We start from the raw sequence: 12,287 nt of genomic DNA, 5'->3' as shown, positions 1-12,287 counted from the left end.
ATTCAAACTCACGCAAACCATTAATTGATTTATTTATTTAGCACCTATTTAATTAGATTAATCCAACAACACTAACTACTTTGGCAACGCTTTAAATAGTTTCACAAAAATAAAATATGTAAACAAAGGAATAACTAAGAAGAACGAAGATAACAAATAATAAAAGCGGTCATTAAAACGATTACGCGCAGGTAAGAGAATTTAGTAAAGAGTAGAAGAAGTAGAGATACCTTTGACGTGTTTCTTTTCTTGATATTTACTTTTGTTTGTTTTTTTGTGTTTCGTTTTTAAAATCTTTTCATTTTTTCGATTTTTGGAGTGTCGACGATATAATAGGAACAACCGCGATATAAGTTAAAGTGTATCACAAATGTTTTCATTATGGGTTAATAAATACTGAGGTAATAGAAATTATAACACGATGAGAACAATTAACTAGAAACGTTTGGTGTGGCGACATACTGTCCATCATCACGGCGCGACCTGGTTACGAGCAGGGGTGTCTTCGGGGTGGACAGTTCCTTGGCTTGAATGGTGACCTTTTGCGTTTCTGGTCTGGCCTTGCTATCCTCCTCGTCCTCGTCTTTCCTCCGTAACGTCACGACCGGTTCTTCGTTCTGCTTACCATTCATGTTGCCGTTCTGCCCATTCATGAGCGGCACTTTTTCAGGAATCCCACTTCCGCCATTGGTCGGCTTCGAGGCGAGCGGCTTCATCTCTTGCTCCGTGTACTCTGGGGGTTCCAGTCGGCCCCCGCGCCTCTTCTTAATGGAGTACGCGACCAGAGCTATCATTATGATGATTAAAATTGCAACTATGATCACGTTCGTGTTGAATGACGACTTTTCCGTGTCCTCCACGTTCATCGCCTCCTGTATTTTCTCGTTCTCGTCGACAACGTCCGCCGGCGTAGACTCCACTGTAATTTTCTCAGTCACTTCCGCGTGGAGCACCTTCTCGTTGTCGTCGTCATCGGTCACCTCATGTTCTTCTTCAATGACAGGAACCTCCGTGGTCGTAATCCTATCGTCGAACAATTTTATAATCTCCTTCACCATGTCGGGGTCCTCACTGGTGTCGTTCGAATCCAGCTCAGTGTCAATGGGTGTGCAGTTGAAGTTGCACGACTTTAACCGCTGATCGGGCCTACGGTGAATGGGAATAATTGGTATTTCGGTCACTTCCTCATCGCCTGATCCTTCAACATTCTCCTCAGTCTTATCCTCATCCTCGCCGAAGATGTCGCCGCTACCCTCCTCGACGAGTACTTCGCTGTCTGTACTGTTTTCCGTCGATTTCTTCGTACTCTCTGGAATTAATCCCTCTTCTTCTATACCCACATATTTGTGGTCTTTTTCGTCGTCATAAACATTGCTGTCGGTAATGGTCTCCTCTGGATCTGTTCCAGACCCTTCTATGTTTGCGGGCTCGTCGGCCGCGGGTAGCTCGTACTGGTCCTGTCCTTCCAGGCACATAGCATCTTGTAGTAGTTGGCCTCGCAACTTCTCGGGGCTGTAACATTCTACCGGCTTCACCAACAAACTCAGGACCATGTGGCGAGATTCAAGTGATTCACAACTGCAAGATATCGGATTTCCAGAAAGGTTCAGCAATGCGAGGGATGGCAACTTATTCAAGCCTAGTGGGATTGCAGTGATGTGGTTGTGGGAGATGTCCAGATACTGAAGGCTGATCGGCAGATCTTGTACCGGGAGGTGCTTGATGTGATTGTATTTGAGCAAGAGCCTGGTGAGTTTCGGCAAGTGCGTGACTTCGGATAAATCGGAGATGTGATTGCCGGAGAGATCGAGTTGACTCAACCCCTTCAATTTCCTCAACTTGCTAGGAATCCTGTTTAAATTCTGGGAAGTCAGCTCAAGCGAGACCAGCGCGCTCATCTGCTTAGGCTGCAGCCTTTGCAGAAAGTCCGGACTCATGCATACAGCTTCTAAGTGACCAGAAGGCAGCTCTGTGCATTCGCACGCCTCTGGGCAGAGGGTCGGTCGGTGGGATGGAGCGGGGGCGGCGACGGCAAGGGCCACCAACGCCAGCAGTCGGAGGTGCAGCATCTTCGATGTCCTGCAAAAGAATAAACAATTGTGAAACGAGCACGAGGGGTTGCGCCAATGTCACTTGCATAAAGTGACCTGTATTATGCGATTGAGTTAAGTGTCAATTGCGGTTCAACGTTGTAATGCAGGACTTCCGCAATGAGCGTCCACGCATCTTGATGACTGCACAAGGATGCGGACCAAAGGCCAACGATCATGGAACGTTGCGCGTTGCGTAACTTACCGATAAAAAATGACTATCTGTGTCGTCGCGTGATGGCGCACCGAGGGAAACGTATACGTTGGGCGGGATTTGGCGGTATGATCCACCTGGCCGGACCCTTCAGCTCTGTTATCTGGGTGCTACTGGGTTCGCCCAGATAAGCGAGCTCGGGTATACGCGCAGCAGACTTCGAACTGTATACTTTATAATACTACACACACACGATACGATCGCGAACGCGGTTCTCTCTTGCTTTGCTTTATTTCTTAGCTTTCGTCGACTGTTCGTCCTTCCTCTTCTATTCGGCTTTTTTGCTTTCTTTCGGTTTCCTCTGGGTAACTCGCTTTACGGTGGTACCGAAGGTGGGAGAGCTACGGCAGCTCAACAAGTTGCGAAAACCGTGTCAATGCTAAAAGTCAGAGTTGACCAGAGTTGACGCAGGCGACCGCGTGTGGACGGACGGTCGGAGGGATTTCGTGAACCGGCGCGCGACGGAGCGTTCGAGCAACTGCGACCGACCGCCGTTCGCTTTCTTACCTCCTCAAGGAAACCCACCGTCCACCACCAACGATAATAGGTATTAATGAAGACAATAATTGCGCGTCCATCCGAGTTCCCGAGTTCCTCGAGGTAGGAACGTTCGAGGCGACGCAGAGGACGACGTCCGTCCGTCCGGCTGCTGCGGCTCGGCAATCGCGCGTTCTCCTTCGAAAGCAAACCACCACCCATCATTGGCTCAGCTCGGCTCGTATGATTCACTCAGAAAGTGAATTACACGCGTTCACCATCCATAACGGTGCCCACCAAAAACCAACTATTCTTCTACTTAGGTAGCAAAATCAGTCGCCCAGCAAGTGGCCGCTGCCGCTAATATATTTTTAACCAATTCTTTGGCGTCCCGCCCATTACCTTGCAATTAACTAGCGACAGAAAGAGGAGAGCTCGACGAAATACGATGAAACAAGAAACCGAAATTTTAGATACACTACAATCTATCTATTCTATCCAACCACCGCGAAAATAAACCCACTTGGCTGCGCGCATTCCGTTGCGACACGATGTGAAAAAAGCGCGCGCGCGTCATGTCCAAAGTTTGGAAAATAACATCGAAAAACTAAAAAATAAAGTGCAAAACGCGCAAAAACAAACCAATTACATCTGCGAGACAATAATCACTTTTCTCTACCTGCAATTAACGCTAATGGCCAAGTAATTATTGCAACCCGAGGTATTTAATGAGCAAAAATCGCGTCCCTTTCGGCGGCGACGTCGCTCTGTCTCCGAACATGAAAAAAAAAACTGGTTGTCATTGACGGACCGTGCGTCAACGGATTTAATTGAGGCCAAAAGGGCGATCAAAGAAATTTGAATACTCACCCGCAATTCGCTTTTTGTTTTGTTTTGTTTTATAACAGGATTATACGATTTCGCGACGTATTTTTAGACGGTAATGCAATTAGCACTGCTTCGCGGGGACGACAATTCCGGGAGTTCCTTCTGGTACCGAAGGTGCAGATCGAAGACTGCTCCGTCTATAATGCCAGAATTATCGTTAGGATACTCCAATGAAAGCAAGCAGAGCGGTATCGCGTGTTTGCTTGAACTTCGGTGACACCGGGTAAAAACGTGGAACGCAAATGAATCGGAAAGTAATAATAAATAAATGAATATTCGAAACTTACTGGTAGGTTTGAAGGGTACAATTGATAGCCAGGAAGCGGTTTCTTGATACGTCAACCTCTGATCGGACTGTGCGTCTATGTACTGGCAGTACTTAGCGGCTACTTAGCAGTACACTTAGTACGACTAAGACACTCTGTCTCTTGCCTCTAGCGCGCTCTATTCTGGACTCACGCACTTGGGTTGCGATAAAACCGCTTTGCACATTATTATCGGAATTTTATGTTGCATCGCACGACGTCCGACACTGAATGTTTTGAATTACACTCTTTACACAGCGTTGGGGGCAAGTGGGGAGAAATCCAGGTCGCGACACGTGAGCAATTGTTCCGCGGCACCGATTGTACCACTCGCAAATACTGGCTATGGCTATGGCTAAGGCTAACAAGAACCGTCACTGTCCATCTAACCACTTGCAAAACTCGTCCCAGGACAACTTCTCTCCGCCTTCGCACATTGCACAACGCACATCGGATCCCGATCCCGCATCGACCTTATCTTATCTGCTAGTATTATATTTCAAAAAACAAAGAAAGCTTCGAGAAAATACGAACAAAAGTTCAAAAAGGAAGAAGTTTCAGTGCGCTTTTTATCATTCAAATATTGAATGCGAAAACTGCCTAGCAGAGCCCTCTCGCGGCCAATAGCTACATTTTCCGATGCCCTTTACACTTTGAAACATTACCAACCATTAATTTGCGTAGAACTACGCAAACCAATTAATATATCTAATTAAACAGCATAAATTAAATATCGGATGACATCCACTATACTAATTATACCAAGAAAGTCATTACTTTCTGACAACGCAATTTAAAAATACAACAAGATAGTAGAATTCTAATATAACAATAGGAATAATGAACGTAACGTTACACTAAACTTATGCAATTAAACGACATAATTTGAATACGTGCACTTAAATATTTACATCAAAGATAAACAGGATAGGTTTACAAATAGTTTTAACCATACACAAATTTACATAAGTCGTACAGTTGAACGAGCGATGGTTAGTTGAGAGAGAAATCTCCTTAACAAATACTTCTGCTAAACGACAAATTGAATTTATGCAATAAAAACTATAAATTAGGACTGTGGACTCTGTACAATTTAACAAGCTGGTTGGTGCATCGCACAGATTGTATAATGCCGGTCGTTTCTGTTTATTTATTTCTATTTTTTTTAAATGTAAGTTTAATTGACGATAGAGGTCACCCCTAGTCATTCATAACACTGCTCCACAATAAGTGTGTTGCTAATATAAACCAACGTTATTACGGACACTGAGATGTTGTTATTTACTCTCGCTGTTCGTGGAGCAAAATTCAAACTGTCATTAAATAACGTATAGTTATAATAGAATTATAAATGTTAAAACAATTAACTTATTTTAAAATAGAAGTAAATTATTTCCTCTAATAAAAATATATAGTATATTTCTTGATTTCCAATTTGTTTAAATAATAAGAGACATATCTTAAATTTTGATGGTAGAAAACGTTACTTATAAAAGTATCATACTTGAATGATATTTAATGAACGACTGCAATTGTATTGAGAACAATGGAATATTTCAATTTTACTTTTTCTGATTGAAAAGAAATGTATGATTGTTTCATTATTTTTATTACAACAAACACACCGTAGATATGACGCTATTGTCTATAATCTATTGCCAACTAGAATTAATGTATATATTTCCAATTATTTTATTCCTTACAATAAAAAAAGGTTGATTTATCTTTGAAAATGCTCAATTTAATTTATTGAATTATATACAAAATAAATATTACTTATAAACGTAAATTATCTTAATATTTTTATCAGTATCAATATAAGAGATTAATTTAAACAATTAGCGAAATTATTACTCAAAACAAAAATGTCACAACACCAATTTTTAATTAAATTATAAATAAATATAAGCCTAATATGTTTATTTATGTATTTTTATTATATAATCAATTTCAATAATGTATACATTTTGCTTGGTTCAAATTTCCCACGCATTCCATTTATCACTGACAATAACAAATGTTACTTAAATAAAAGTCAAATCATTTAATGTATTTAACATAATTATGTGTATGACTTATGTGCATAACATCGATAAATTCTGTTGACAAATATTTGATTTATGTTGTTTTTGTCAGACAAACATGTCACGTAATTATAAATAATAAGATATTATTATTTTTTTATATTACACTTGGTTTAAGGATTTAATTAATATACGTGATATAGAAATTATTAATATTTGTTGTCTACATAATATTTTTTTTATATAGTGAAGTCACATAGTTTTTAGATAGTGAAGTCACTTGAGGATGGTTCCTTTGTATTATATTTGTATGCATCAGAGAAAAGGTTTTTGAATAAAGAGCGGGAAATTAAGTGGAAAGCGTTACTCGAACGATGATGTAACCTGCCATCTAGTTGATTACGTTGTAACCAGTGGTACAGCTGTGGCGCTGGCATCAACAGGTGGTTCAGGTAGTTTTTACCTGTCAGGTAAGTGAGCCAATTGCGTTCATAATTGTTTTTTATCTTATCGAGTGCGGTGGTACCTGTTGTTTCCATCCCGTATATATTTGAGGCGATAGAGTAAGTGTTGTCCTGTTTTGCAAATAATTTACCAATCAAACAATTGAATACGAGAGCCGAAAAAGTGCACCAAATAATTGGTTTCAAGTGAGTTACGCTGCGAAATAGACTTAAGTCAAGGTTAAATAACTGAATTACAGTAGACAAAGCCATTAGCATGCTGCAGTCTCGTTTAGCAATAACAATCAAATATGTGTGGCCTCGTCGCGTTATCACTGTACAAATATAAACGATTCATGTTTGGATTTGTCCGCAACAAATAACATAATTCTTTGTTTTTAGTTGCAGAGAAATGATGAAAGTGCTCGCTGTGTTCGCACTGATTCTCTGCGCAGTGCAGTCCGTGCCCACGAAAAGGGCAGCCCAGGAATTGTGTCCAGCCCCATGTGTTTGTACCGAAAATGACGAAGCTACCTGCAACACATTGGACCTGAGCCCTTTCGGTAAACATATTGACAAACTCAAAATCGTTTCTCCGAAAAAACCACTAAAACTGACCGCCGAGATCTTCAAACGCATCGGCTTAGAGTCCCTCAAGCAACTGTTCATCGAAGATGCGACCATCGAGAAGATCGATCCAAATGCGTTTGCCGGCATCGCCGTCAGCAACTTGTTCATCAAGAACTCAAAGATCCCAGAGTTGCCGATTAACGTGTTTATACCAATGACCGACCTGACGGTCATAGATTTCACCAACAGTACATTTACGAACTTCGAAGACATTCAGTCGGCGACGGTCAAAGAGATCAAACTGTCCGGTTGCAATTTGCGCGAGATTAAGTCGATGATGTTCTCGAAATGTCCACAGTTGAATTATTTGAATCTGGAGAACAACAACATAGAGCATTTCAACCATCCGTACATCTTCCCGATTGAAGAACTCAACTTGGCTGGTAACAAAATATCGCATTTCAACTTCAAGTCTTTGGTAAATATGAATGAAAGCTTGGCCACGTTGGTATTGAGTGGTAATCCGATCGTGAAATTCGAGAACGCTGCGCAATTCGAGAACGACATCGAAAAGATCGAATTGAAATCGTGCGGTTTGAAGAACATCGACTTTGTTAAACATTTCTCAGCGCTGACCGAACTTGACCTTAGCGATAACAAAATTTCGGTATTAGACGAGAACATCTTCAGCGCACTTTCCGAATTTGAGATCTTAGACTTGAGTGGTAATTTGCTGCAATCTCTTCCCGATACCATCTTCAAAGATAATATTAGGCTGCGTAAACTAACTCTGGATAGGAACAATCTTAAAACTTTGCCGAAATTCAAGACCAACGACGTTGTCATGAAGCTAGAGCACTTTTCATGCGACGGATGCGGTCTGACAAAGCTGGATAAGCAAACGTTTGAGTATTTGCCGTCTCTTCAAACGATCAACTTGCAAAATAATAAATTGACCGATTTGCCGGAAACTATCTTCCAGTACGTCCCTAGTCTTGTTAAAATTTACCTGAGCAACAACGACTTGACCACTTTGAACGAATCCCTATTTCTGGGAAATTCGCGTTTGACAACCGTCGTTCTTTCGGGAAATCCATTGAAAGTTTTGAACATCAGAATGTTTAAGAATAACAAGTTCCTTCAACATTTGGACGTTAGCTCTTGCGATTTGTTTGATCTCTGGGAAGGCGAAGGTAACAAAATTTCTCTGCCCCACCTCACCGTAGTAAACGCGAAAAATAATCGAATCAACACAATTACGATCGACCAGATTAGCCATATGGAAAATTTGGCGAGTCTGGAATTAGCTGGGAATCCCATTTACTGCAATGGCGTCACTCTCGATACGATACGCTATTTGAAAACTAAATTGTCCTACGAAAGCGAAAACTTGGAGTCCTGGGTGAATAAATGCTCAGATGAGGACGACGATGACGACTCAATCCAAGAGGATGATTACTCATACGATGAAAAGTCTATGCTGTACGTGCCAGAACTTTCGAAGACAGATCAACAGAAGCTGGTGCTCGATGATGACATTGAACTGGATAGTGACCGTTTGCCTTTCAGAGAAATCTTCAACGAGGATGAAGGTGATGATGACGACGACGAGAATGAAGATGAAGACGACGACGAAGAGCAGCAGTTCTTAGACGATGTGGAGAGTGTCATGAGCGTCGACGTGACACATTTCACCAAACAACGCAATCGCATTGATATCTTCATGTACTTGAAACCGACCATCGTCTTCGTCTTGACCACTCTGTTCGTCCTCCTTATAACAGTATCGGTGATTTTGCTGCTGCTCCAAGGAAGGAACAACAGGAACGCCAACGTTCCTAAGATTAACATAATCCCGTGGAGCAACCAAAAGGTCAAGAAACATAGCGGCTCCGTATACAGGCCCCTATCGGAGGAGAAACTTCCAGAAATAAATTAATTCCAAATGCCATGTTTAATATAATTAATCCCTACGTTTTAAAACAATATCTTAAGTCTGTCTAATTTCTTTCATTTTTACCTGTGGTATTAATTATTCAAATGTTTATAGTTCTTAGTACATAAAATTTAGCTTCTAGTAATATTTTCGCAATTCTATTTTATATTATTAATTCTATTGTAATAATTATGTTAGTGAAACAAAAAAAAAAGCAAATTAATAAACGAAACAAACAAAACACATGGCAATTGAGGGCGAAAAATTGTTATATCTATATCGTTTATGGTATCCCTTTATCAGTCGTCGTATTAACTGATCCAGTACGTCTATTTTTCCATCAGTTATCTTGCGACGTGATGGAATTATCAGAGATACCTGAGTCACATTGAAAACACATTAAGCAATAAATATATATATATATAAAGAGTCAGTTCGATAATGCAATCAACAGACTTTGTTACGAGCGAGAAAATAAAAAATTGACAGGGTTATAAACAACGGAAAAAAAAGTACAATAATGATTAACATTTATTATTTTATTTCGAAACATTGTTGCTGACTACGTGATGCATCCAACATTATGGATAAACAAAAAACAACTGTTTATCGTCCTTCATGTGACAAATGACGACGTCGGGACTTTTGAGGAAAGACAAACGATTCCATTTCCTGCTAATTTTAATATTTAAACAGTCGCCATCTTCGAATTGCGATGTTTCTGCTTCCATTCCTTCTTTTTGTTCAATTCCAAGAACTATACAGTCACGCTCCTTACAAGAATTTTATTGCGTGCCATGGTTGGAAACTCTGATAGGTTACTGAACCCTATATTACTACTATAGGTATATAAAGACACATTCGGAACCACGGTCATAGATGGCGCAAGACCCATCTATCCAGGCATATCCTTACACAGAATATCCGGATAAGGTACTTAGCATTGCACAAAACTTGGAAGCAAAGTTTATGCGCATTAAATTAATAACATGCAAGCCATAACACACAGCAATACTCTGTTGTATGCAAATAAAAGATTCTGTATATATTAATGAATTGAAATATTTAAATATGAAAATTACCAATGAATATGTGTGTTCCTTGTAATTGTATAATAATGATATAATTACCATAAAGCGATGTTGGGCCATATTTTTTGTACAGAAGTAGCACGACTTCTGTATATATACTTTACTATATATGTATATATATATACTATATATAATTGTCTTTTGTTATTAATCTGAGCGGCTCAGCCGAAAGTCGAGTGTTCTCAACAAAGTCCGTGGGTTTGCGCGTATTCAGTGTGGGTCCATCACTACCTCGACCGTAAGTAAACTGAAGAAAAACCACCCTTACGATTTCACTTCCGGTTTCCGTTATTTCAATTATTCCCAGCAATGTTAACAGCGTACGTGGGTTAACCTCAAATAATTTGGGCCAATCTGTGAATGTGGTTGCATGTCTCCAGATTTCACGCAATTAAATTCTTATTGTCACACATATATATTACATATTTAAATGTCAACGATTCGTCAAAAGCGCCCCGAATTTTTAAAGTTTTTTTTTTAAACTTTCTTAATTGAAAGTTCACGGAAGGGTATTTTTTCAACATTGGATATTATGTAATTATAATGTATTTCTTTCATTTGAATTCGAGGGTGAAGAGTTGTGACGAATCCTGGGGGACTCTCAATTAGGGTTTATTTATGTGGGCAATCGTAGAAACGTTTTAGTTACGGTTTTAGGGTTGGAGGGTGGCGGAAGAGAAAAAAAATGCTGGGGATTAATTGCTTTTCGAGTGGTGGACCAACGGTCCCCGACTGACCGATGGTCACTGCCTTATCATTACCATACGCGACTCTTAAGGGTACCTAGGATAATTGAAAATAATATTTGACCAATACTTGATTGTGGTTATACCACTGTCCACCCTAGATATGGACATCCTTGAGGGTCAATCTACCAACGAAGCCGCCTTCTGGCTTAATCGCATTTGCATGTCCATCGCTACGCACTCACGTAGATAAATATAATTCGACTTATGCCACTTTATCCATATTGCAATTATTTTGCGTCATCGAAAGTCAATCCTATTCAAGACAAACAAAATTTTTATTTTGTATTATGCATTATTTTCTAAATGAACTTTTGACCTTCTTCCCAAAATATATCTACCGCATTTTTTTTTTTGAACGAAAAACGCACCCAAATTTATGAAATAATTTATAGAAAATCCACAATTGTAAATTAATTTTTATTAAATTGATAATTAATATTTTTATAATACTATTTTAGCTTAATGGCTAATGAGATGAGATTAGAAAATTATAGATGAAAGTACTTTTTAAATGTTAAATAATTCATCGAGTTACCTAGCAAATGTCATAAAAATACAATAAGTATATTAAAAGTTAAATTTCACTTAGAATTAAAATAATATTAGCAAAACCATACAAAAATATCAATTATAAAACACGTAAAGTAATATTAAAATAATAATTTATAAAATAATAGTTTACAAAAATTGATCAAAAATTAATGATATTATCTCAAATATTTAAATAATATTCTCCACTTCTTTATGTTTGATTATGTATTTTTGTTATTGTTACTGCTATTATTAAAATAAAGCAACACTTTGAAAATCGCACTCGAAACAAAAATCATGGAATGAAGCAATGGAATGAAGGATGGATTTTTAATATATAATTTAATTTTAATCCCATAGATGAACCAGCGTATGGTAAATCTAGTGGATTAAAATGAGATCCGTAGCATATTCTGTATGAAACAGGTGCAACCTCGTGAAGGTTAAATGCGATACGGTCTTGAATCAATTCAGAGGCTATGTTTTGCGCTTGAATTGATACCTGGTTATCATCTTCGAGAGAAGATAATATACCTTTTGCACCTGGACATGCGGCCACGTGGAAGCCGCTGCTCTCATTCACAGCAAATGAGAGCAAACGCGCGACCGCACACCCGGGAGGAATCAAAAAGAAAATAGGGAAATTTAGGAAAGAAGGAAATGCTATGATCTAGGTACCTGAAACAGAACACAAAGAATTGACACACACCCGACACAAAACATGAACGAAATATAAGTTTACACAATCTATAAGATCGTATTCAAAAATACGATACACATTTATAATTACAATAAAAATAAAATTGCATTGCATATTGAACATCATTATAATATTTAACAGGAGAGGAATAAATGGAACGTCCATTTTCTCTCTCATATTTTTTTTTAATTCTTTTGTTTTATATTTTTTTTATTGTTATTAAACCATATTTGTTTTAAATTTTTTCATTCTTTTATTTTATATATTTT

At 38.8% G+C, this 12,287-nt stretch overlaps 3 protein-coding genes across 7 annotated transcripts in view; 1 reads left to right on the top strand and 2 right to left on the bottom strand.

Moving 5' to 3' along the window:
- The window catches only part of LOC108560949 (solute carrier organic anion transporter family member 5A1-like), a 101,565-nt gene extending 91,090 nt beyond the window's left edge, over nt 1–10,475 (bottom strand). For both annotated transcript variants that reach the window (XM_017918682.1, XM_017918683.1), the window contains exon 1: nt 10,078–10,475. The gene's annotated coding sequence lies outside the window, so the exon portion shown is untranslated. The remainder of the gene's footprint in view (nt 1–10,077) is intronic.
- Nucleotides 16–4,220, bottom strand: LOC108560953 (protein windpipe). 4 transcript variants are annotated; one of them, XM_017918690.1, is made up of 2 exons: nt 3,957–4,220; nt 16–2,079 (listed from the first exon to the last, which is right to left on the bottom strand). In XM_017918690.1, exon 2 carries the CDS (start codon nt 2,067–2,069, stop codon nt 432–434), a length of 1,638 nt encoding a protein of 545 aa, XP_017774179.1. In that variant the 5' UTR covers nt 2,070–2,079; nt 3,957–4,220; the 3' UTR covers nt 16–431. The 4 variants fall into 4 exon arrangements, with proteins under 4 accessions (XP_017774179.1, XP_017774181.1, XP_017774180.1 ...); XM_017918692.1 differs by lacking the exon at nt 3,957–4,220 and adding an exon at nt 3,652–3,814; XM_017918691.1 differs by lacking the exon at nt 3,957–4,220 and adding an exon at nt 2,296–2,797.
- On the top strand, nt 6,567–9,099 carry LOC108560948 (leucine-rich repeat-containing protein 15). Its single transcript, XM_017918679.1, has 2 exons — nt 6,567–6,648; nt 6,844–9,099. Exon 2 carries the CDS (start codon nt 6,854–6,856, stop codon nt 8,948–8,950), a length of 2,097 nt encoding a protein of 698 aa, XP_017774168.1. The 5' UTR covers nt 6,567–6,648; nt 6,844–6,853; the 3' UTR covers nt 8,951–9,099.
- Nucleotides 10,476–12,287: the final 1,812 nt, after the last annotated feature.

The sequence above is a fragment of the Nicrophorus vespilloides genome, unplaced genomic scaffold, assembly GCF_001412225.1.
Source record: "Nicrophorus vespilloides isolate i.1.1-1 unplaced genomic scaffold, Nicve_v1.0, whole genome shotgun sequence".
Lineage (NCBI taxonomy): Eukaryota > Metazoa > Arthropoda > Insecta > Coleoptera > Silphidae > Nicrophorus > Nicrophorus vespilloides.
This window is presented reverse-complemented; position numbering and strand designations above follow the sequence as displayed.